General features: G+C 41.6%; 1 protein-coding gene across 1 annotated transcript in view; it reads left to right on the plus strand.

Annotated features, from left to right (window-relative positions):
* The window catches only part of CACHD1 (cache domain containing 1), a 127198-nt gene that overhangs the window by 71260 nt on the left and 29784 nt on the right, over nt 1–26154 (plus strand). Inside the window, exons 5-12 of the mRNA XM_077766137.1 lie at nt 583–727; nt 1786–2002; nt 8392–8541; nt 12307–12540; nt 16866–17015; nt 17591–17714; nt 18532–18649; nt 23403–23571. Of these exons, the coding sequence (XP_077622263.1) occupies nt 583–727; nt 1786–2002; nt 8392–8541; nt 12307–12540; nt 16866–17015; nt 17591–17714; nt 18532–18649; nt 23403–23571 (1307 nt within the window). The remainder of the gene's footprint in view (nt 1–582; nt 728–1785; nt 2003–8391; nt 8542–12306; nt 12541–16865; nt 17016–17590; nt 17715–18531; nt 18650–23402; nt 23572–26154) is intronic.

Genomic DNA, 26154 nt, shown 5'->3' on the forward strand with positions numbered 1-26154 from the left:
CCGGCCCTGGCGAGCAGATCTCCCTCTCCCTCTTGAGCTGTCTCTGCAGCCTGAGGGGCCACCGGTTCTATTTTCTGTAGCTGAGTATTGGGTAACCTGGAGCAGTATCACCACACACAGCTGAGAGCAGTGCCTTTCAAATGTGTTGAAAAGGCCAGCCTCCCAAAGGATTTGCTGACCCCTCCCTCTTTTGTTTAGATTTCATTTTTAATGTAATCTCTATACCCAATGTGGGCTTCGAACCCACAACCCTGAGATCAAGAATCACATGCTCCACCAATGTGAGCCAGCCAGGCGCCCCCAAAACGATTTGCTTCTGAAGACCTCCTCCTCGTTGCTTTAATCTTCGGAAGACCTAAATTACCAGTCCCTGTTCACAGACACTGTTGTCTCAGGTAGTCTCAGGTGTCTCAGGCACCGGTACCATTTTGCCTTCCCAGCTGATCTCTCCAGCCTTGTGCCATTCCTGGAAAGATACATGGACATCACATGCCTACACATCTGTAGTGTTCACAGCTGTGTTAGGTTGAGGTCTTTTTACCTAAACCAGGACTCACCCCAGAGAGCTTCTCCCCCTTCTAGACCTATCTACGTCTCCACGGTCCGGCCACAGTCAAAGCACATAGTAGTGATCCTGGACCATGGGGCTTCTGTCACGGACACCCAGCTTCAGATCGCCAAGGATGCTGCCCGGGTCATTCTCAGCGCCATCGATGAACATGATAAGGTGACCATTACCCCAGTGACCCCCATGACACTGGATCTTGCTTCAATACCTTTCAAAAAGTACCTTATGTTTTATGATCTATATTTTTAAATTCATATTTAACATGACTTTGGGAAAAGAGAGTTGATTTTGTTTTTGTTTTTTTTTTAAATATTTTTTAATGCTTTTTATTTATTTCTGAGAGAGAGAGAGAGAGAGACACTGTGAGCAGGGGAGGGTCAAAGAGAGAAGGAGATAAAGAATCTGATAGCAGGCTCCAGGCTTTGAGCTAGCTGTCAGCACAGAGCCCGATGCAGGGCTCGAAGCCACAAACTGTGAGATCACGACCTGAGCCAAAGTCAGACGCTTAACTGACTGAGCCACCCAGGCGCCCCCGGTTTGGTTTTTATTCTTGTGTTTGAGCAAGCAGCTACCAGCTCTGGTTTCCAAATCTCTTTTAAAACCACCCCCACCAAGCTGAGTCTTGGGCTTCCCTCATGGCTTCTGGTAAGATTTTCAATAAACTGTGACTTTCACACTGGAAGTTGTGCTTAAAGGGGAAAAGGACAAGGGCTTGGATGCTGGTGGATGGCGGGACTTTATCTCAAGATTTACAAGAAGTGCGGTATAAGGGAAGGCTTCTAGAGGTTTCCGAATCTCTAGGACACCTCAGAGACAGGTGTGTTTATAGCTAATGATAATTTGTTGCCTGTGGACATTTTCTGCTTCATCATTTTGACTTTTCCAACTCAACTCCTAAGGTTTTACTAAGTTGGAAAACCAAGATGGTTAGTCCTTGCTAAGATTTTTCCCTGCCTGCAGTGGTTATTCTTAATGTTATAGTTGAACACCATACTTCCGACTTCATCTTGGAACAAAAAAAATCAAACTCCAGAGTCCCTTCCCCTTACCAATTTTTAGCTAATCCTTTTCAAATTTAATAGATTTATGCCTCTAGGCATTTATTTTTAAACTCTCAGAAACCATTCTGTAGGCCTTCTCAGTTCTTGGGCTTTTCAGGGAAAAAAAAAAAAAAAAAACCTTCAAATAATAACAAGATTTCTTTTTCTGTCCTCCAGATCTCTGTGCTGACAGTGGCTGACACAGTCAGGACATGCTCCCTCGACCAGTGCTATAAGACGTTCCTGTCTCCAGCCACCAGTGAGACAAAAAGGAAAATGTCCACCTTCGTCAGCAGCGTCAAGTCTTTGGACAGTCCTACCCAGCATGCAGTGGGATTTCAAAAGGCATTTCAGCTGATTCGAAGCACAAACAATAACACAAAGTTCCAAGCAAGTAAGTGCAGTCTCTCAGAGGACTTATAAACTAATAGATCAAGGATGGTGATCGGAATACATTGTAAATTGATCACAGAGCTATGTTGAGAGGGATTTTTAAAAACACTGACCTGGGATAAAATTTTCATGTGTTGTCCTATTGGTCATCTAGGACTAAGATCTTACTCAATTTTTTCATCTTTTCCAACCAAAGGCACTCAACCTGCACAATTTCTTCCCTTTCAGAGTCTCTTCCTCTTGCCCCTTTATTAAGAACATAGCCCCAGTTATTTCCCAGGGGAATATCCACGTCTTTTTTAATGGTAATTGTGAGCCTTGCCTCCTCGTGGACGTAAGAGTGGATGTCTGCTTGCGCGCATGTGTGCGTAAGCAGGCTGCGGAATTCTAGCCTTGATCCTTCCTTCTTGTAACCAGCTGTCACGTAGATGAGTACGGCCCTTCAAATGTACAAAGGCACCCTAATTTAATTTTCATGTATTAAAGAAAATTTGGAATTAGGATGCATGCTAAGCTGAAGGAAAAGATATTTGAAATAAGACACATGCTTTGAAACTGCCGAAAGGAATCTATGTCATTTTCCCTTTTATATTCGAATATCTATTTGTAGGACTCTTTTTTAATGAATGTATCCTATCGAGATAAAGAATATATTTTCAAGTTCTTCGGTGTGTCTGCATTAAAACGAAGACAGCATTGAAAAATGCAAAACATCGTAACTGGCACATGGTGGGCCCTTAAAAGGTGGAAGCTACTGGAATTATTACAACTAAGGATGGTGGATGGCATATTTGGTTTATGTTTGTATGTAACAAATTGCCACGAATTTAATAGCAGCTTAAAACAATGTACATTTATTATCACATAGACCATTCCATGGGTCAGGAGTTCAGACATGGCTTACCTGCATTCTAGGTAAGGATTTAGGGTTGCACAAGGCTCCATCTAGACATCACCTAGGTCTGTTGTCTCCTCTGAAACTTGGAGTCTTCTTCCAAGCTCATTTGCTGGCAGAATTCATTTCCTTACAACTGTAAAGCCTCTGTGCACTTGTTTCTTCAAAGCCAGCTGGAGAGTGTCTCTTCTTTGAGCCCCTGACTTCAGGGAGGGCTTGGACCCTCTTTTAATTTTTTTTTCAATGTTTTATTTATTTCTAGGAGAGAGAGAGAGACAGCGTGAGCAGGGGAGGGTCAGAGAGAGAGGGAGATACAGATTCTGAAATAGGCTCCAGGCTCTGAGCTGACAGTCAGCACAGAGCCCGACGCGGGGCTCGAACCCATGAACCGCGAGATCATGACCTAAGCGAAAGTCGGACGCTTAACCGTCTAAGCCACCCAGGTGCCCTACTTGGACCCTCTTTTAAAGGGCTCATTTGTTCTAATCAGACTCATCCCCTTTGAATTAATCAGCTTTTTCTCCCTCGTGATTAACATAGTAGAAAACTCAATTATATCTGCAAAACCCCTCCGACTTTGCCCTCTATGTAGTACAGTCACAGGAGTGATGGCCATCACCTTTGCCATATTCTCTTGGTTAGAAGCAAGTTACAGGCTCCCCTCAAGAGGAGGATCTTATACAAGGGTGTGGGCCATTGGGATCCTCTTAGAATTTTGCCTCCCAGTCCTGTCAAGCATCAACTATCAACAGACCAATATTACAGGATGGCTGAGTGTAAAACTTGTCCTCAGTTCAGTAAGGCCAGGCCAGTGGACAAGGCTGATCTCCCAAGTATTCAAGAGAGATTGGCTAGTTGGTCAATGCCATTTACCAGCTGCTGTTTACCTATCAACATTCTTCACCAGAAGTGATTTTTCTATTTGATTTCTCAGTCATCAAGCTATGTGTAGAGTTTAAGTTCATTTTTTATTACTACAGCATTCAAATAATGGAGAGAAATGTTTGACTGTGGCCGGCCAGTGATTGTGAGTCAAGGGAGACCAAAGTAAGCTAATGAGGATCGTTTTGGGGAGCATGGTAAACTAGAGGGCACATGGCCCACGGAGAAGGCGGCTGTTTTTCTATGCAGCCCGTGATTGCCACGTAGGAGGGCCTGCCCAGGTTTGCCAGATCTCCTATTTTAAGAGAAGCCAAAAATCTGGATTTTTATGTGAACCTCCCTTGGTTTTCAAATGTTGACATTTATTTCAGTTTTAAAACTGAGACCTCGTTAAACCTCTTCTTACAAACTTCCCTGTGCTACACGTTAACAGAAGGCTGCTTTGACGAGAGGCATCTCTCCTCTGGGTTCTTCGGTTTTTCTTAATGTTGGCAAACAAAAACATGGCAAGAAGTGTGACCATCACAGGAGGAATCCTGCTTGCACTGTTTTTTAAATGCTCAGTGGAATCCTTTTTATGCCAAGCAAGACGTTCCTAAATTTTAGTTCACGGGCATTCACTTGACAGTTTCTACCGACAGTTCAGAGAAAGAAGAACTCAGAGTGGATTGCGTAAGGAAACACATCAGAAATTAGCATCGTCCAGCTCATTAAGGAGAGATTTGAGGTGTTTTCAAGCAATTTAGCATAGCGGTTAAGTATGTGGGTTTTGGACTTTGACCAACGTGAGTTCAGATTCCTACTCTGAAATTTTTATAAACTTGCGAACTCATGTAAATTATTTGATGTCTCCAAGCCTAATTTCCTCTTCTGCAGACTGAGGGTGATAATAAGATCCAGGATCCCATCATAAATATTAAATAAATATTACCCGTGGTTTTTATGATTTTCAGTTTCCTGTAAGACTTCCAGCCCTGGCTAAACCAGAGCAGACACCTCAAACATCTAAGTTGACCTCAAGCCTAGATGGCTGAAGGCCACACTGTGCAGACTTGGCTACAGGATAGGGAGGGACCTATGTACTCATCTTAGGAGCTCTTACTCTACCTTATTACTTCTCCCTAGATAATTATTTAGCTTCTGCCAAATGCCTGGTGCTGTTTTAAAGCCCTAGGGTGGGGTTCTGTTAATGAGTGAGTAAGACCCACATAGTAGGATTGTTGTAAGGATTAGTCTATGCATGAAAATAAAGTATCTGCCCCAGGTTAGTAACTATAGGAAAAGAAGCTTCATGTCATAAATCATGGTGGCTTTGTACCCATTTCCTTTGCGCTAATCAGAACGTCCACATATTTTACCCATTGCTGGCTCTTGTTCAGTCCCATGGCAGATCTGTAACTGATACCATCGACATACTTGGGTTGCCTGTTCAGGGTGTGATTGGTTGGTAGTCCATTTTATAGCAGAAGGAATATGATGGTAAGGTAGGAGTAGGGATCCAATGGCTTGGGCAAAGTCCAAATTTGAGTTGCTCTTTCCTCTTTGATACTGACCTCAACACATGCTCGTATCGTGACCTTGGACAGGAACTTATGAAATAGAAGCTATTGTATTTTCTTCCTGTTACATGCTATGTCTTTGCTCTTCCCCGAGCCCTTAGAATTACTCATCCATGGCTTTATTAATCACAAGGTTTAGTTCTTCTGAGTGCCTAAAGAGGGACTATCCTAATAAGTAAAAAAAATAATATATCAAATTTGGCAGATCCGATACCTGAAAAGGATAAGGCAAGGAGAGAGGCAGGCTGGGCAGAGACCATGAGGATCCACAGGGTGGATGTCTTATTGTTGGGATGGGAAGAAAAAATACTTGGCTGCTAAAGGAGGCTGCAGGCTGCTGGCCTTCTGGCTTTCTAAATATGGGCCTGTGCCTTAACATCAGCTCTCAGTGACATCTAGAGTCATAAAGTTAAGTAAGGAAATGCAAAGAGTTCTCTTTTAGGTCATTCTTACCGGTGTCCAGGCATTTATCACATTTGGTACCTTTGCCATGGGGCAATGGTTTGCCTCATACATCATATCAGCCTCATGGTATATTTATACTCCCCCAACTAGGGAATCAAGTAGTATTAATTTTTCCAGTCTGAAGCTTAAGTGAGATGCTTGGGGTCCTATCAGAATATTTCATAGGACAGTATTTATATCATTGGTAAAATATTGACATCAAGTTTAAGGTGGATATTTCTAAACTTATGGATTTTTTTTACATCAGCCTTCACTTCTTAATTCCTGATGAATAAATAGTACAATTAAATTTGCAGTTAGTATCAGAGTTTTTCAGTCATCATAATCACTTATTTGTGTATTAAGTTATGGCAGTAAATAAGAGACGACAACTTAGATTGCATTTACTTGTTTGAGTCAATTTTATTAAACTCTGTTCAGTTCAATGTACAATATTGATACAACATAAATTAACTATTCAATCCTATATAATACAGAATGCTTCCAAGTTTAAAATGGAAATTTATAAACTGAAAGAAACCTAATGTTTGTATCCTAATCACTAGGAGAATTTTTTAAGAGGGTAACTTAACTATATTCATTGCCTATGGCTGGGTTAACAAATTCCCCCAACACTCAGTGGCTTAAAACATTAAACATTTACTATCTCAGTGTTTGTAGGTCAGGAATCTGGGTACTTCATAGTTGGGTGCCTCTGGCTAAAGGTGTCTCATGAGGTTGCAGTCAGATTGTTGGTCAGGGTTGATACCATTTCAGAGTTAAACTTGGGAAGGGCGAGCCTCCAAGTTCATTCACATGGTTGCTGGGGGCACTCAATTCTGAGGGCTTTGGTGCCTGACTTCTAACGAGGGTGGCTCACAGTATACTGTGTGACTCGGAGTGAGAGAGCCTGGATAGTGGAAGCCACTGGCTTTTTGCAACCCAATCTTTTTCCTAACCCCCCCCCCCCTCCCCGTGCTGTTACCTCTCCTGTGTTCTGTGCTTGAGATGCAAGTCTTGAAATCCAGCCCACACTCAGAGGGAGACAATTACACAAGGGTTTGGCTATCAGGAAATAGGATCACTGGCGGACCAACTTGGAGGTTGCCCACCACAGTAACTATAAAGTAACCTCAATTAAAGTTTACAACAGTAAGGACCTGAAGAAATAAGCATATGGCATAGTATATAAATATTTATTTCTCAGTAGAAAGGTAAACTTCCGTGTAGGATATCTTAATAAAAAGAGTGAATCTCAGATTAGAAAAACTGTGTAGAATTCCAGCTCATTTCATTGTCTCCCTCCACTCAGTAGTCATTCAGCCTCTGCTTACATATTTCCAGTGGTAGGAAATTCACTACTTTTATTTTTTAGTAAATCCACTTGAAGGAAGTTCTTCACACTGAGTTAAAATGACCTTCTCAGTCACTCTACCCATGAGCCCTATTTGGAGAGTAATTTAATCTTGAGTAATAGGTGCTACTTCAGACCAATATGAGGGGGTGTGTGTGTGTGTGTGTGTGCGCGCGCGCGCGGACATGCTCGCTGAGGTTTCTTTCTCTTTTACTCTGTTTGACGTCACCCTTTGATTTGCTCTTCACATGAATTAACCAATTAGTTCTCACAGCAACCCTGCAAGGAAAATACTGTCATTATCCCCATTTTGTAGACAGAGTTAAGAAGGGAGAGTGTAGAGAGGCTGAAAAATCTGCCTAAAATTAGGCAGGCACAACTTGTAAGCTACAGAGCTAGGCTATCGACACAGGTGACCTGGCTCCCATCTTGATGTTTTTACTGCTCTTCTACACTTTTAAGTTTTAAAACAAAAATGTTTTGGAGTGCCCATGTGGCTCAGTCAGTTAAGCAACCAACTCCTGGTTTTAGCTAAGGTCATGATCTCACAGCTTCATGAGTTCAAGCCCCACATTGTGCTCTGTCTGCGCTGACTGTGCAGAGCCTACTTGGGATTCTCTCTCTCCCTCTCTCTCTGCCCCTCCCCCACTTGCGCTGTCTCTGTCTCTCTCAAAAAAAATAGACTTAAAAAAGAAAAACAAAAATGCTTTCTGGAGCTCCTTCGTGTAGGGACAAATAACCTTTCATGTTTTAAAAGCCTCTGGAAGACCCATCATCCATTTTATTTATTTATTTATTNACCAACTGAGCCACCCAGGCGCCCCTCCCACCATCCATTTTAAAGCCTGGCCACCCCAAAAGTGTGTGTCCCTGGTAAAGCCCCTGAGTCATGGAGGAGAGGATAAATCGAGTCCTGAATCCTCTGTTCTAGAAGGCAAGAGAGATCTCCCATCTAGGATGGCTAAATTATCATACCACGAATGCCTAAAGGAAATCACCTTCTTTTATCTAGTAAATTTATTAGGAACGTCTCTTTAGCTGACACTGATAAATGAAGCCTTGTGGCCCACAAAGGGCAGGATGGAAAGGAAGCAGAGGCAAGGAGATGAAAGCCCCAGCATCAAATGGGAAGGAGTCTGAATGCTGGGCCAGGCAGGTCCTCAAGGTGGGAAAGTCCAAAGGAAATGAAACAGAAACAGAACTGCTGCCTTTAGCTAGAATCCAACGTAGCGTTCAATTTGTATGTTTTTGTTTAGATACAGACATGGTCATAATTTACTTGTCAGCTGGTATCACATCAAAGGACTCTTCGGAAGAAGATAAAAAGGCGACTCTCCGCGTCATCAATGAAGAAAATAGCTTTCTAAACAACTCTGTAATGATTCTCACCTATGCCCTCATGAATGGTAGGTAGTATTTCGAGATTTTTCTTTCAGATGAAAGTTCTCTCTAAGTGCATGCTGCTTTTAAAAAATAAAAAATAAAAAAGAACCCTAATAGCGCGTGCTTTGATTAAGGGTGTAAGAGGAGAGACGGCCAAGCAGCTTCCTGCCCAAGCCTTTTTCTCCCTAACGTTGGTATTCAGGGTGTGTGTTAGGATGTCCCTCTCTCTTCAGGTCTCTCTCCAACCAACTGCTCATTTCTACACCTTCTCCAGTTATATGGGTTTGCAGACGATTCTGTATAGCTCCATTTTTATCAGTTCTCCTTCATATTCTTGGGTTTTGATACTGCATGGAGGTTATTAACTGAGCTCATTGATTTAAGCTCCAGGAAGCCAAAATACTGACCTAGATTCTTCTGTATTACGTCAGTGGATATCACGTTTCCCTGCAGAATCACCACCTAAAGCCTCTTCTGCTACTTTCTCCACCTCAGCTTCCTTAACTGTATAATGGAGATAAGAATTAGCTACGTGACGGGGTTCTTGTGAAGATTAGCCCTAATGTACAGTAAGCACCTGGGAGAGTGTCACTTTCTAGGTATTCGTGAAGGTTGATTTTGTTGCTATTAAATCAGCATGTGAAAGGGTTTAATAAATTGGCAAATCTGAGGAGATAATATTTTTCCTTCTCTCTTACACGTGCTCCAGTCTGAGTTCAGCCCTGTATTCTAGTTTTTCTGCCCCATCCTGTCTCTTCACCTATTAATGCATGTTGCTCTTCCCCCAGAGCACCTTTTTCAGACCCCTTCCCCTCAGTGTTCAAGGTGATCATATTTTCAAAGCCATGTCTTGATCCATATGATCTTTCATTCCTCCACTTCCATTTCCAGATTTTGATACAGAACCACATGGGTTTAGAGACAGTGGTTCTCGTTCTAACATACCAAGGATTACTTGGAGGCTATTTTTTCAATGCAGACTCCCAGGCAGTGCCCTCAGAGTTTTATTCAGACCCTCTTAGGCAGAGTGCAGGAATCTGTGTCTGGGTCAGTGTGATTCCTTTCCAGATATCTTGTGGAATCTCCCTGGAAGAAATCGGGGTGTGAGGTCTAGAGGTTCTGAGTTCCGGTCTGCATTTATTAGCCAGGTGGCTTCTGGCAAGTTTCTTCGTCCTTTTGGGTTTCAGTTATATCTATAAAATGAAAATAATAAGATCTGCATAGAGTTGCTCTGACAATAAATAAATAAGATACAGTGTGTTAGAAGTTCCTAACACGGTACCTGATCAATAACAGGTCCTCAAAGCCAGGTGAAGGAGTGGATTAAAGTTTATGTGATTTTTCTGGCTCATTATAGCTCAAAGGGGGTGGGGCCTCTGTCTCACTCTGGCTCAGGGCAGCTCTCTGTTCAGTATTTCAGTGTTCCTTGTCGCCAGCATATTGTGCTTATTTCCAGTAAACATCATTGCACTGAATGATGTGCTCACCCATCTCCCTTCACTTTTCACAAGAATGAGCTTCTCAGCCATGAGCCATGTCTTAGTTTTCTTTGTATTCCCAGCATCAAGCCCAGGGCTGAGCACAGCTGAGGTAGACAAGGATGGCCTGTTTTTGCCTAGAACACATATCTTTCAGTGTTATCTCTGGGTGCCATTTACTCTTTTTTTCCTATGGTTTAGCTTCTTTGACTCATGTGAGGAAGAAAGAGACAGACAAAGGGAAGAGAACAGTTTGTTGAGCCTACAGCCTATACTATAGTGCACTGAGGTTTTGGAGTTGTATTATACAAAGTCCCTGTCCTCAAGAAGCTTGTGACTTCGTGAGAAAGATGACACACAAGGCAGAATTAAATGCAATAGTAAGAAAACATAAAAGGAAGTGATCACTGTTTTCCATTAGATTCGAAGTCTGCCCAGTCAGATACTGAGTAGAGAAGCCTCCTCACTATCACCCTTCTCCTCAGTGGTCCTAAATCTTAGTTCCCATTAGAATATTTTGTGCACCTGCTGTGCCCCACATAATCTGACTCTTTTAAAGCCTCTGGTTACTTCCCTCCAGCCAACCTCAACTCTTCTTTTTTCTCCCTGTAATCTAGCTAGACACAGCATCCTCACTGCCAGGTTTCCCTCTCTCCAAAGGCCGTCTCTGAGCTCTGTTCATTAAAGTTGACACATGCCCTTCCTCTGTCAGTGAGGCTTCAGATAGGGAAGCAGAGTCTCTATGAGAATTTTGGCACAATGAATTTATCATCAGAACTAAAGTATATACAATTGGGAGGAAATCTGAAAAAGTGAAAATCTAGAAAGAGGAATGGACAACTCAGTGTTTTGTAACCAGCTCTGGTGAGGGTGAACAGGTTGGAGCTCGTGGAGATGTCTGAAAGCTAGGAATGCCGAAGACCATTTAGGAGGTCTGCATAGAAGCCTATGGGAGATTGTTAGCTCTCCGTGGCTGCTCTACCCCTGTGAGTTCTCAGTGAAGCATCTGGACTAAACCTAGAGTTGCCCTTGTTGAGCAAGCCAACCTGCAGCTGAGAAAGGGAACTGAATGCAGATCAGGGAAGGTTACGACACACTGTAACATTCTGGTCCCTCTGTGTCTGTTCCACCTCTCAAGTCTATGACCCTTCCGTTTGGACCACCTTTAACCTAGAAGCATATAGGAAAAGGATTCTGGGAAATGCAGCCTCCAGGATGATCATGTTGGTGATAGAACCAGTCTGCCACTCTACTGCCCCCTTTCCTTCTCATTTCATGATGTAGTACATAAAATACCCAAGCTTGGATAAGCTTCCAGCCCACGCTGTTCTTCTTTGCCTAGTAGATGCTCCTGTCTGTTATGTTTCTTTTACATTTGAGAGAGTCAAACAGTACATGACAAAGAAAGGAAATGTATTTATTGAACTTTTCAGTTGTTGCTGTTGTTGTTTAAGACAAAATAGTTGAACATGAGGCCTTTTTAAGCCTTTTTAAGACTCATTGGTAGAGTCTCCGTAGTGACTGAAATCATTTGAATTTGTTTACAATGGCACCCATATGGGATCAGTTACTAATCCTTTTGACTGTGTGCCAACAATAGCAAACCAAAATTTCAAAAAAGGCTTATTAAATTTATTTTTATGCTATAGATTACAGATGTTCTAGAACAATACATCCCAGTATGTCTAAATCTTTTACAAAGTTTCTAAAAGCCTCTCAACGTAGAAAATATACGTTCAGTAAACCAAATCCAGTACTGCCCTAACAGTGTCAAGCATGAAAGCATTTGTAATTAAAATGAGCTTAAAGACACAGGGTTTGGAGGCATCCCTAAGTGGAACCCATAATTTTTCCACTGAGTTGCATGAGGCTTTGGCAAGTATTTCATAGGCAAAGAGGCAAGACATGAGACGGCAAATCACCATTCTTTAAAACTCTTAAGCTTTATCTACTATTTAAATGCAGACTTGTTAATCATCACTTTTGTTTTCAAATATTAAATGCCAAAAAATTAAACTTTTGGGGGGAAAACATCAAGCCAGCTGGGGCCCCTTCATTTACTCCTGTGTTTTTCATAGCTGCCTTTTGAAGAATCCCCTTTGCCCTGTTGACTGTTTGAGGAAAGACCATAGCTCATGCTTTGCTCCTCCAGGAGTTGGTAACTGTGTCCTGGGTCCAGGTTGTCTCTGCAAGATCTCTTAGACATGGCAAGATTTCATGCATGCCCTCAATTAAATCTAAATGGCAAGGCTATTGTACGGTTATACACCCTTTGGGTTTACACTGTCTACCTTTGGCTTTCCCTTTCAGATGGGGTGACTGGTTTGAAAGAGCTAGCCTTTCTGAGAGATCTGGCCGAGCAGAACTCCGGGAAGTATGGCGTGCTGGACCGAACAGCCTTGCCTGTGATTAAAGGGAGCATGATGGTGCTGAACCAGCTGAGTAACCTAGAGACCACGGTCGGCAGGTTCTATACCAACCTACCCAACCGGATGATTGATGAAGCTGTCTTTAGCCTCCCCTTCTCCGATGAGATGGGAGATGGTGAGTCTGGGGAAAACTCCCAACTAAAGGAAGGGGAAAAGAAACGGACATGAGTCCACCAAGACAATCGCTTTTAAATGTCACCCAACACTTGCCTGTGAGCATTAGAGGGTCTGGACAGGCAAGGGAATGGTCATCCCTTTCTCTGGTCAGAGGGTGGTATAGTTCTCTTCCATCAGTCCAGTAGCACTGTATTTTAAATAGAAATCCCAGCCCTACTTTTGCCACATTGCCCTAGCCTCGGTCAGCGTAATGGATGTGTTTACTAGGGAGGATTACTAAGGGTTCCCCAGTATGTTGAGTTGGAACAAAAGAGTAACTTTGCATAGCAGGTGGTAAATCTCAGATGTGTTTAGAACTTGGCCTGAAAGGTGAAGCAACATGACATAGTCAAACAAAGACAGGTTTGGCCTAAGAGGTTTTTAAACCCCACTCTACCCCTGAATTTGTTGTCCTTGACAATTTATTTAATCTCATTAATTCCCACTTGGTCACCTATTAAAAATGTAATAATGTCTTTCACATAATAAATCTTTCAGGTTGTTAGGATTAGAAGATGTATTGGTGCCTGGCGTACCTGTCAGTAATAATTACTGCTCTTGTTGCTTTATTATTTTACTTTTGTTGTTATTATCGTCGTTGTCATCCTGATGTAAGATACTCATAGTGTCATATTAGGTAAAGTGTTTAACCTTCCCATACTTAACTTTCTTGGTCTATAAAATGGGAAAAATATTTCCATCAAGGCTGTTGTGAGGACTACATGCACTAATATATGTGAAGCACTTAGAATAACGCCTAGCCAACAGTATATGCTCATTAAAAGTACAACCTTTTTCATTTCCTATTTGTATTTTTGTTTATCCTTTCCCCCACCTGCTCCCTTTCTTCTCTGACAGAGAGGATGGGAGAAGAATCTAATGACTAGCTAGACACCATGACCATATGAGATCTTATTTTTATGTTCCAGTAACTCTCACAAATAACAGTTATCCAGAGGAAACCCATGTATAAAAAGTAACAGGCCTCTAGAGTATGTTTTCTAGAGATTAAGTAAACATATTTTTTCTATAAGGAAGAAATATGAGAGCCTCTGCTATATGCCAGTTTGTTTGTTTGTTTGTTTGTTTTTAATCCTTCCTATTTCTGGCAGGGCTCATAGATGTGTAGAGTATAGAAACTCCCACCTTTAGATAAAGTTGTTTCCTTTTATAGGGAAATGTCAAGTTTTAAATGCAAGTGACTCTTGATTCCTCTAACCTACAGTATTGAGTGCCGGCCAAGGCTTGTGTCAGGCAGCGATGGGTAAGGCACACATCCCACCCTCAGCAAGCATGTAAGTCTGATAAGAGAAAGACAGATGGATGAATCATGTTAATACTATGTCAGAGGAACAAAGACAGATGTGGAAACCGAGTCCTATACAAGCACAGAGGTTTATGCAGCCAAATCCTGCAACCATTAGTGATATCGGGCAGAGTAAGACTCTTTCTAAAATTCCCCTCTACAACCCAGAGAGCTACACAAAGGCTGTAAATCAAATGTGGGTAATTCTTTGGTTCTGCGCTGGCTGATGCTTTCCCAAGTTTAGTCCTCAGGGCCTGTTTTCTGAATCCTCTACCGTGGATTTCAGTGACTGGGTTACTGGTCTGTTGCACTCCCCTCCTAGAGCGTGACTTTCATGTTTGTATGTTCAGTCCCTAGAATTATTGGGTGACATCTCCTCTAACTCCACAACATGGAGAGGCTGAGCCTAGGAAATCCCATGTTTACTTGGCTCTAATTCAAAACCTCCACAGATTAAAATATCGGTTACTGGCCATACCTCTTTTAACAAGTAAATCTATGTACTTTAGGTTAAAGTAGAGAGGGCATTTGGGGATTTCATTAAGTATAGCAGGAGCTTAGCATACTTTATTTGCCACAGCAGGATGAAGAGTCTTCTGTCCGAGATGATAATTGAAAAGTAAATTGTGTTTCTTTTTACAGCCTGGTTCTCAACATAGCCAGAGAAGGATAGAAATCTGAAGCAAGTGTATGGTCACAGAGTATTTCTGTTGCACTTTACTGCTCTATGAAGATGGCTTTAATCTTAGACACAGCCCAGGGGAGCATGGTGTGCGGGTTTGACCTCTGTCTCTGTGCTGGCCTCACACACTGCTCCCATTGTTTATAACCCATTTGTCCAGGGATCCCTAAGCAAAAACCTCCTTAACATAGATTTCTAACCTTCTGTTGACTGCCTCAATAATGCTTTTGAAATTATAATAGTGCATAAGTTTTCTTTTTTCCTGTTTTATTGATTTATAATTGACTTATAACATTGCATTCATTTTAGATGTACCACATAATGATTTGGTATATGTATATACTGTGAAAGACCACCGTAATAAGCTTAGTTAACATTCATCACCCCCCATAGTTAGAAAAGTTTTTTCCTTGTAGTGAGAATTTGTACGATCTATTCTCTTACCAACTTTCAAGTCTACAATACGGTGTTGTTAACTAAAGTCACCATGCCGTATATGTCATCCCCGGAACTTATTTATCTTATAACTGGGCCTAACTTCTCACAAAAGTTTTTAGTGTTGTACGCACGTCCTCCTACCAGGTGATGCATTTAATTGGCCTTTCCAACAGGCAGTCACTAATACTTTGAGGGACCTCATACAGGTTTCTCTGTGGGGGAGTCTATTCCTTGTAGAAGATATCAAGTATCCAATTCCCCTTCCTGGGTGTTGATAGAAGAATTATTTTCTGATGTGCTGCTAGGCATGAACTTGCCATTAAGTGCAGGAAAATACAAGTGTAAGATGGAGAGAAAGTATCTGTCTTTTTGAGTTTTACTTGGAACCATAGGGTTGTAGAACTGCTAGGGGTACATTTTGTCTCTGACACATAAACAGAGGTGGCGCCACTTAACCTAACTCAGTAGGAGAGCTCGAAGAGCTCTCCCAGCTGTCCAGGCTGTCCTGATGCTCAGGGCCACGCGCTGACCCCACCACTTGTACATTTTATTTGCCTTTGCTTTTCCCTTTCCTGATTATTCTATTGTTTTTATATGGCCTTGAGCTGAGAATGGCTTTTATTATTAAAAGCCTTTTTAAAAAACTTTTTTATGTTTATTTTTGAGAGAGAGAGAGAGAGAGAGAAGAGCATGAGCCGGGGAAGAGTAAGAGAGAGAAAGAGAGACACAGAATCTGAAGCAGGCTCCAGGCTCCAAGCTGTGAGCACAGAGCCAAACGCGGGGTTCGAACTCCCAAACCATGAGATCATGACCTGAGCCGAAGTCAGACGCTCAACTGACAGCCACCCAGGCGCCCCTAAAGTTTTTTTTTAAAGTGTATTATTTTGAGTGAGAGAGTGGGAGAGGGGCAGAGAGACAGAGAATCCCAATGCTGTCATGGAGCCCAACATGGGGCTCAGATACCAACTGTAAGATCATCACCTAAGCCAAAATCAAGAGTTAGTTGCTTGATTGACTGAGCCACCCAGGTGCCCCAAGGCATTTTTTTAAAAAAAAGAAAGTATATGCAGACAGAGTCTGTATGGCCCACAAAGCGTAAAAGACTGACTATCTAGCCCTTTACATGAAAGTCAAGGAACTCCTAACCAAGTGACTAGAAATACATTACTTTGGAAACTCAGTGTCTTCCTTAGCTGCTCAGAGTTCTAAGTGGTCAGATCTTACTAGATTCTGTAGCTTTCTAAGGTTTTTCACCTCATCTTCTTGTCTTTTGATAGGTTATAGTAATGAAATAAAGTACCTTATAAACATTCCTTTATCCATAATCTCTTTTTGTCTAACAACCCCTAAAAATCAGTAAAACAGTTACCATTATGTTATTTAAGCAGATGTGGAAACCAGGACTCAGAGAAGTTATGCCCAATGTCATAGACACAATGCAGAAGGGGCACAGCTAGACTAGAACCCACATGTTTTAGCTCCTTGGCCAGTGGTCTCCCACATTCAGTTGAACCTTCCCCACTCGAGGAAATAGAATGATGTAGTAAGTGTTGCTGATAATTTGCACTGATCTGGAATGCCATGCCCTTTGAGGTGAAGAAATGGTAGGAAATGTACAAATTGCCTCTAAAATTAACTTGGGGTATCTGAACCCCACAGAAGACTCTTCGCCCTGCAGTCTTGTTCATATGCTGTCTGCAGAGGCAGTGGTTGGGCACTGGATCACACAGGGCCCTTCAAGATGAGAAGATCCTAGAGATGCAGATATTCGCCTTTGTGATTGACAAGCACACAATTCCAGTCTTTGTCCTGTGCCTTCTCTGCTATCCCTTGGATTTGTTTTGTTTTTGACCCATAGGTTTGATAATGACTGTGAGTAAACCCTGTTACTTTGGAAACCTACTTCTGGGAATTGTAGGTGTGGATGTGAACCTGGCTTACATCCTCGAAGACGTGACATATTACCAAGATTCTTTGGCTTCCTATACTTTTCTCATAGATGACAAAGGTAATCTGCTAAAAATTAATCAGAGGGAAGAATGATTTGTTTTTTGGAACTGAAGGAAATAATCTGTAGATATTCTGATACCAATAAAGTAAGAAAATCATAGTATTTATAGAAAAATAGTGTGACCAGAACTGCTCATTTGTAGTGGAATAGTTTCTTTATGGAACTCTATGAAGATGGCAGAATGAATCTAAAAATGACAACCATTTGTTTCTTTGTTGCACTGAGGGGTAGGTAACAAACAGTTCTTTAAGACATCAGGAAATCAGACTCGAGGACTGAAAGACACATAGAATGTGATCATTTGGATTTCCCAATGACAAGTACCTCCAGCATATTCTCGATTAGACGCTTGTTCCATAATTTAAGACGTCTTTCTACACTTCGAGTTTTATGCAAGAACACATAAAAGATGTTCCATTTTTATAGGACTGGCGAGTTACACACTGAGATGTTGGTATTGGCAGTCATCCGAGAGTATCCCACATTTCAGATGTATGATAGGCACTTATATTAGAATCAGCACTTCCTCCAGCATGTTTCCCATAGCTCATATCTTTGTTTTCTTATTTCAGGGTATACACTTATGCACCCGTCTCTCACCAGGCCATATTTACTGTCAGAACCCCCACTTCATACTGACATCATTCATTATGAAAATATCCCCAAATTTGAGCTGGTTCGGCAGAATATCCTAAGGTAAGGAAAAGGTAAAAGATACAACAGTTGTGTTTATTTTTTCTGAAAAAATAGGACCCTTTTGAGGTCAAGTAGGCGTGTGTGTTATAGGATATAAGACAAGGATATAAATTAATTTTTTAACTATCCTCAGTGAATCCTCAGTGAATTTTTCATAAAGAATAGTAGCTAAAATTTTACTGTGTAGAACAACATAAAATCTCTTAAAACTATTAGGGAAAATGTCTTGTAAATCAAATTCTTTATTCACATTTCCATTCATTGTAAAATCAGATATATGTTATCTCATTTAAAAAAAAAACTCCAATTGTACTAAAATGAAAAATGTTGGCAAAATAGAAGGTTAAGTTGGGGACCAGCTTTAGAGCATGCCAAAAAATAGCTTGGCAAAGCAGCGTCCATTCCAAGTTGACAGCACAATCATATACAGCATTTTCTTTTGAAATAAAGAACAGATTGGATTTTTTCCAACCGTGATACATTATTTTGGCAGATGGTAACCTATAGAGAAACGGGTCTTTGTGCTCATTGGCTATAAATTAATGACTGAGTGATTCGAGACAAGTTTGTCTCTGGAAAGAATTAGAATCGGGGTGGTGGGGACGTCAGAGGTAGAGCATAAGGAATATTTTTAGTGCTGAGCTGACATAATGCTTTTACAAACTTGAAAATTTCACATTATCTCTTTCAAAAGTGATGAGCTTCATTGCTTTTCAAAATCAGGAGGTGGTCATTGACTCACAGCTTCTTCTCTGCCTTTAATTAAGTGCTTAATTTTATCTTTTGCCTGAAGTATTTCATTCTCTTGCCAACGCAGCCTCCCTCTGGGCAGCCAGATAATCGCCGTCCCTGTGAACTCATCCCTGTCCTGGCACATAAACAAGCTGCGAGCCACTGGAAAGGAGGCCTATAATGTCAGCTACGCCTGGAAGATGGTGAGTTCCTGGGGCGCCTTGGCCGGGGACCTGGGCGGTGCACTGCTCCTGATGCAGGAGCTCCAGGAAACTTAGGGCCCCTGTCACTAACCAGTTTTAAAGGGATTGGAAGAAGAGGAGGTTCCATAAGAGTCCTGTGATTTTTTTTTTCCTCCTTTTTTGTTTGCGAAAGCCATCCTTGTTCAGTTTCAATGAGTCAAGCCGTGTAAAAGGATATAAAGTAAAAAGTAAATTTTGACCTTCCCTCTCTCCTGCCCTTGACCTGCTCTTCCTCCCAAAGTCACCACTTTGATCAGTTTCCACAAGATGTTTGTTCACACAGGCATCTATCTCTGGGCATGTGCATGCATGTTTAGTGGCTGTGTAGGGTAGCATTGATGGGCCAAATTATTTTAAATAATCCCATCAATATACATTTAGATTATATCCAGTGAGGCGCTGTGTGTGTGTGTGTGTGTGTGTGTGTGTGTGTGTGTGTGTGTTTTCATCATTTTAAACTCGGGTTGTGGAAGTTAGAGTCTGAAAAAGAGATATGAGGGGCATCTGGGCAGTTCAGTTGGTTAAGCATCTGACTCTTGATTTTGGCTCAGGTCATGATGTCACGGGTTTGTGGGTTCAAGCCCTACATCAGAGTCCTTGCACTGGCAGTGTGGATCCTCTGCTTGGAATTCTCTCTCTCTGCCCATCCTGTGCATGCTCTATCTCTCTCAATAAATAGATAGATAGATAGATAGATAGATAGATAGATAGATAGATAAATTTTTTGAAAAAAGAAAGAAAAGATATGAAAACAATGCCCTCTGCTGACATTCTCCAAGGCAAAGAAACTTTCAGATTAGAATCTGGATTATTCATATTCACCACCGGCAGATGGACAGTGACATGACTGCCTGTGGCCCCCACTTCCTTCAGCATCCTTTTGACGAGCCTCATTCAGATAGCAGGCCCTCGGAGTCAGGGGTTCGAGCACACAGTGCCCACCGTACTCTTGTCATTGTCCTTTACTCCCTCTTCCCAGAAGAGAATTAGTGCTATTATGGGGCCCTTGATACTGCAGTTGGCCAAAAGTAGAGTGGATTTTCACTTTTTTATCGCCGACCTTAACCACTTTTAATTCCCTTACGTGGCTATCTGGTGTTTAACCCGTTGACTCCAAATGGATCTACATAGTCATCTCTTTAAGAATTACTTACTGAACATCTGTGAGCTAAGAAGGATAAAGAGGAATGCGCCCTCTCTGCCCTCGTACAGCATCCAGCCCCATGGTGGATGCAGACAGACAACTTGACCCAGTGTCTGTGCCTGATATAGGAGTGCCAGGAATTGGAAGTAGCCACCGTGCCTTTAGACAGGACTCTCTACCAACCTTCTTGTTTGTTCTTTAAACATCATTATGGCAACGTTGATTTCTGTGATGGAAGTAAAAGCAAACAAAATAATAAATGGAATCTTTTGAGAAACTTGCAGTTTACAAGCCTAATTCTACTGGGTTTTTTCCTAATTTTTTTTAATGTTTGTTTATTTTTGAGAGAGAGGGATTGAGACAGCATAAGAGCTGAGGAGGGGGAGAGAGAGAGGGAGACAGAATCTGAAGACACTCCAGGCTCTGAGCTGTCAGCACAGAGCCCGACGCGGGGCTCGTACCCTTGAACTGTGAGATTATGACGTGAGCCAAAGTTGGGTGCTTAACTGACTGAGCCACCCAGGTGTCCCTCTACTGGTGTTTTATTGTTTAATCATACAGAGTTGAGGATAGTCTAATTATTTTGAATTTCTCTTAGCTCATTTTCAGGATTTTTTTTGAGAATGATTGCACCACATGCCCTTATTTTTATATAATTTGTAAATAAGAATGAATGGCCTAATTTTCATATCAGAAAGGATAAGCTATGAGGTGCCTGGGTGGCTCAGTCAGTTAAGCATCCAACTTCAGCTCAGGTCATGAACTCACAGGTCATGGGTTTAAGTTCCGCATTGGGCTCTGTGCTGATGGCTCAGATCCTGGAGCCTGCTTCAGATCTATGTCTCCCTTTCTGCCCCTCCCCCTGTTCACGCTCTGTTTCTCTCTCTCAAAAATAAACATTAAAAAATTTTTTTAAAGAAAGGGTAAGCCATGCACCAGAATACTCCACTCAAAAATACTCGTGTATTTGAAATCAGAGATTGTGTACCACTAGTGTATCCTAAATGAAAGCAGCCCCATTGCATCCTGAGAAACTTTCTACCTTATTTTGTTGGCATTATAAAAGAAAGAAGAATAGGATACCTGGCTGTCTCAGTCCATAGAATGTGTGATCCTTAATCTCTGGATTGTGAGTTCAAGACTCGTATGGGGATTACTTACAAATAAAATCTTTAAGAAAATGAAATATAATATTTTTAAAAGAAAGGAGGAGATATAGGCATTTTTAAGACCCTTTTTGCACAGTAAATAAATCCAATGTTAACATTTTGGGAAGAAATGTCATCTTCTTAAGATAGTTTTTCTTCAGTGGTATCAAGAAGTTCTGGTCACTCTGTGTAGCCAAATAGATATAATCATGTAATCACTTCAGGTAGAAGTGTTAGTTTTCTCAGAATTCCAAAACTCAACATCACTGTGAGGTGAATAAGAGGAAATAAATAATGAGATTGAAGTTAAAGAGGCTTGCCGGGTTACTGGCAAAAAGAGCAAATAATTTTAAGTTCTCTTTAGTTATTTTCAGGGGAGGGGAGCATATACTCCTCCTGTCTTCAGGAATAAAATGGATTCTTCTACTAAATGTAATTCAAATAGATTCAGCTTATGTTGAGAATAATTATTTGAACTGCTTAGCATCCATAGACACAGCAGATATTTAGGGATTATATTTCACTGACTTAATTTAAATAGAATGTGAGAGATTATGTTAGCAGCATTAAGAGATTACTACTCTGTCACTGTGCAACTCAAGTCCATCTTTGAGCATTTGAGGAGACTGCATGCTGAGACAGAAGAAAGTACTGACTTCAGAAGGTATTACAGTGTTCCTGTGTGACACAGGCATGGCTCACTTCAAAACATGAATCCCGTGGGCAATCAGTGGAAAAAAAAAAAACAAAAAAAAAACCCACTCCCTGATCCTGGAGAGCCCTTCCAGATGTATTCTGGTTCCTTAATGCAAAGACAGTTTTTTCAGCTAAGAACGTGATATAAAGACCTGTATTGGAATCAGGTTTCCTTTCCAGCTAGGAACTATTGCTGAAGTGTTGCTTTTAGATGCTTAGGGTAACTTTTTTTAAAAATGTTTTTATTTATTTTTGAGAGACAGAGTGAGTGGGAGAGGGGCAGAGAGAGAGAGGGAGACACAGAATCTGAAGCAGGCTCCGGGCTCTGAGCTGTCAGCACAGCCCGACGTGGGGCTCGAACTCAGGAGCTGTGAAATCATGACCTGAGCCGAAGTCAGATGCTTAACCAACTGAGCCACCAGGCATAGATGCTTAGGGTAACTTTTAATTTTTCTCTTATAGAATAGACACGATTCTACAATTATATTCTGGTCCTTCTGGCAAATTGTTTTGTCTTTTGGTTCCTTGGAACATGTAACCCAGGACACAAAGGCTGACTCCATGCGCTGGGAAGAGGGGAAATAGGAAATGCCACTTCAGAACACTATTATGTTCTAATTTGGTGGGTGGAGGAAGATAATTAAATTTGCTAATCTAACTGAATATCCTTGGCAGCAGTACTTGAAATCTGTTCCAGGGAAGATGCACATTTCTCCTGTGTTGAAAGAGGTTCTGTAGTCCTCTTCATAAACCCTAAATTATACTTAACTCTAACCTGCCTCCTTAAATTTCTCCTCGATCATGAAATAAATCCTTTGGGCTGCGTTACTTCTCATTGTCTTGCAGTGTTAACTTAGCTGGTTATGCCCCTTTCCATTTGTTGACAAACCATCTTTTAAATAGATTCTGCCTGTCTCCTCCTTTAATGGACTTACAGAAGTTTGTCTGTCTTGTATTTTTAAGTTTTAGGAAATAGAATTAAGTAGCTTGCCTTGGTTTGGATTATTTAGTGGACGTTTTCCCCAAGAACTTTACATAAGCATCCATTTCTAAGAGCCAAATGAATTTGGAAGTATTCCTGTTTGTACATAGGAGCTCCATAAATTGGACTAAGCTACAACACATTTGCCTATTCTGGTCTGAAATGACAAGTCAGGCAGGCTGTGTGAGGGAGCCGTGGGGTTTGTACTTTTCACGAGTCTGAGATCCTGTTCATTTCCAACCAGGAAAGGCGAAAGCATTAGTCCGGAATACAATGAATAAACCAGAGTCTATAAGGGCTGTGCATGTAAAATCATAACTGGCTTTTGAAATAGTCAGTTCTCAGAATACTCATTGCAGAACCAACTGTATATCTTAAAATGCATTTCAAATCCAAACAGAAGTAAGTGCTGTATTTTCACGCTGTGTTCCAACTTGTATTTGTTAGCTTAAACAAGCAAAGAGGCCATAGGGTTGCTGTTCCAAAGGGACTATTTTCTAATCCCTCATTAGCTCCATGATTTCCTGTTACATACATTATTTCCCCTCAATCAGAAAGGAAAATAGAAAATGTAACCTTTTGCCAGAGATATGTTCTCCCACTCCATCTTCACAGCTTTCATTCACGCATCAAATATTTTTCTGTGTGGGATAGAGACAGAGATAGCAGAAAATAACATTGGCAAAGTCACTATCCCAGGAACCTGTGTATTCTGTATTAGAAATTCTTTATGGATTTTTCCAGGTACAAGACACTTCGTTTATTCTCTGTATTGTGGTGATACAACCGGAAATACCGGTCAAACAACTGAAGAACCTCAACACCGTGCCCAGCAGCAAGCTGCTGTACCACCGGCTGGACCTCCTGGGCCAGCCTAGTGCCTGCCTTCACTTCAAACAGCTGGCGACTCTAGGTAAAGCCCTTGCACTTGTCAGTTTCCTTTGTGGGCTTACTCATAGCAGCTCACTAGAAACGTCTGCTTGGAATTAGGGGAAAAACAAAAACAAGCCCCAGGATGTTGATTGGCAACAGGTGCCAGTTTGGGGATACAAACGTGGAAACCGTATGAGGCCTCACCTTGGGTCCAGTTCTCCGGCAGATGAGGATTTGTGAGCTGGTGATTTATTAAGGATGGCCTCTACGAAGAAACTACGGAAGAAGTGAGGGAAACAGGATAGCGAAGGAGGAGAAAGCAAGCAAGAGTTGGATTTTCGGTGAAGTTCCAGCCTCAGCCTAACCCTGTAGCTGGGCTTTGGAGTGTAAATTACACTGCAGAGTTTGCCCAGACTGAAGAGACGCGGCTAGACTTTCATATCCCTTTGTATCTTTCAGCTTTCTGTTAATGCTAGGCAAAGAGGGTTTAGTAGCCCAAAGATAGTCCATCACTGGTCTGGTCCTTTAGAGGCCGGCACAAAAATATGGAGATAAGGGCATACAGGACTACAGAGTAAGAGGTGGAGAAATAGTAAATGGGACCGAGTGTAGCACCCCTGTGTATCTATATAGCATAGCTGTGTTATCACAGCCCCTGTCTCCAAAGGAGCTTGGGAAAGAGGCAAATAATTCAAAGGAAGCAAAAGGGAATTTGCCATGTAATCAGCATTTATCATTTGAGTGGACCTCCTTATAGGTGAAGACATTTGGATTTATCAGAATTAGAAATTTTCCCAAGGTCACTCGGAAAGCATCAAGGCTAAACTGTGACTCCTGCTCCTCCCACGCCACGGTTCCACATCTGTTATTGCATGCCGCCGTGTGCCAGGCACATACTGGGCATTTGGGCAGGATTCCTAGTACTGCAAAACAAGCGCTCGCTTTTTCACTGTTGAAAATTCTCTGGGTTCAGAAAAGTGACTCAGATTCCTTAGACAGCTGGCATACGGAGTATAGGGGTCACAGGTGGGAAGAGGATCAAGGATGGAAATCACCAGACTCAGAGATTCCAAACCAGAGCCCTGTGTTAGGGATCCATCTTTTAAGTTCCATCCTATTGGCTTTCTGCCTGGTGATGAGATCAGACTGAGTGGTCTCTTCTCTGGCATGTTCCAGCCATGTAGACAACTTGAGAAGACGTCAGTCAAAAAACAATGGCTTTTACGATTCTTTTAATTTAGGCTTTAGGGTTTTGTCTTTGCCTTTATATAAAGGAGCATATATGCCCTTTAATTCATATTTTTAAGAAATGCTTACCGAATGGCCGAGATGCATATGCATGATTCTCTTAAATGCTGTGGGAGTGAGCTCAACAGTAATACTGATAAAAATGAGGTTACTATTGTGAAACCTGAGACTCTGAAGGGCAGCAGTATTTCTGGATAAGAAAAAGAGCTCACGCTTAGATTGTTTTAATTTCCTTTGCACAATCCTTTCTAGCTACACCGTTCAATAATGATAGCCACTAGGCGCATGTGGCTATTGAGCACCTGAAATGTTGCTAGTCCAAATTGAGATTTACTTTAAATGTGAAATACTTAATTTTTTATATTGACTACGTGTTAAAGTGATGTCTTCAAAATCTAGGATTTTGTAAGATATGCTAGTAAAATTCGCTTAACTTGTTTTTACTTAATGTGGCTATTGGAACTTTTTATATTACATTTTGGGATTGCATTGTATTTCAGATGGACACTACTGCCTCACAGAGATGCTTGCAGAATGTAGAATTTATCAACTCAAATACTTTATGTAGAATAAGGGACTAATTCTAGACCACACAGACAGACCAGAGGCCAGTGTTTGATTTTCACTGGGCAGTCTTTCCACCGTACCATCCACCTTCACCTTGGCAGTACAACCTCCTCGGGACAGTGTGGAGGGGTCATCGAGGGCAGTTTAGTAACAGCTGGTGATGCAAATGAAGCACGATAATTAAAATATAATGAAAAGGGAGTAGAAAAGAAGGGAGACCATGGCAAGTAACTGGCTCCCATCTAATTTCATTGATGATGGGGATTTTGAGGCAAAGTGTTAAATATATGTCAGAGCCCCCATCAAGAGGGCTGAAGGAGGGCCGTTGTCTTTCTGGGTACACAAAGAGGGAATTTTTAAGTGTACATCATCTAGTGCAGTTGCGCATGCATGTATGTGCGTACCTTTGTGTGTCTACCTCCTAAATGAACAGCTTTGGGGCCTGTGTCTTTTTTTCCTCCCTCAATCCGCATTAGTGCGTCAGCCTTTGCACACATACCCAGTCACTGTCACTTTAAGAAAGGCCCACTCTCAGAGTGTCTCTCCTGTTAACCTTTGGGCCTACTCTTGTCCCTGAAGCACTGTGGTGTTTTTCATATTATTGTGTAATTCTTATTTTGTTGTTTTCCTTTTTAAAAAAAAAAAAATCTGGTCTCTCCAGCTGGGTCCTAGTTCTTTGAGTTCAGGGACAGTCCTCCCTCTCTGGCCCATCTGTGCCCAAAAGACCCCATGAGCCCAGTGAATCCACAGCACAACTCTAGGCAAACTTACCATTTTAAGCTTTTGGTTTACTTCTCCTCAATAGGAA

The sequence above is a fragment of the Crocuta crocuta genome, unplaced genomic scaffold (genome assembly GCF_008692635.1).
Source record: "Crocuta crocuta isolate KB4526 unplaced genomic scaffold, BGI_CrCroc_1.0 scaffold155, whole genome shotgun sequence".
Classification (NCBI taxonomy): Eukaryota; Metazoa; Chordata; class Mammalia; order Carnivora; family Hyaenidae; genus Crocuta; species Crocuta crocuta.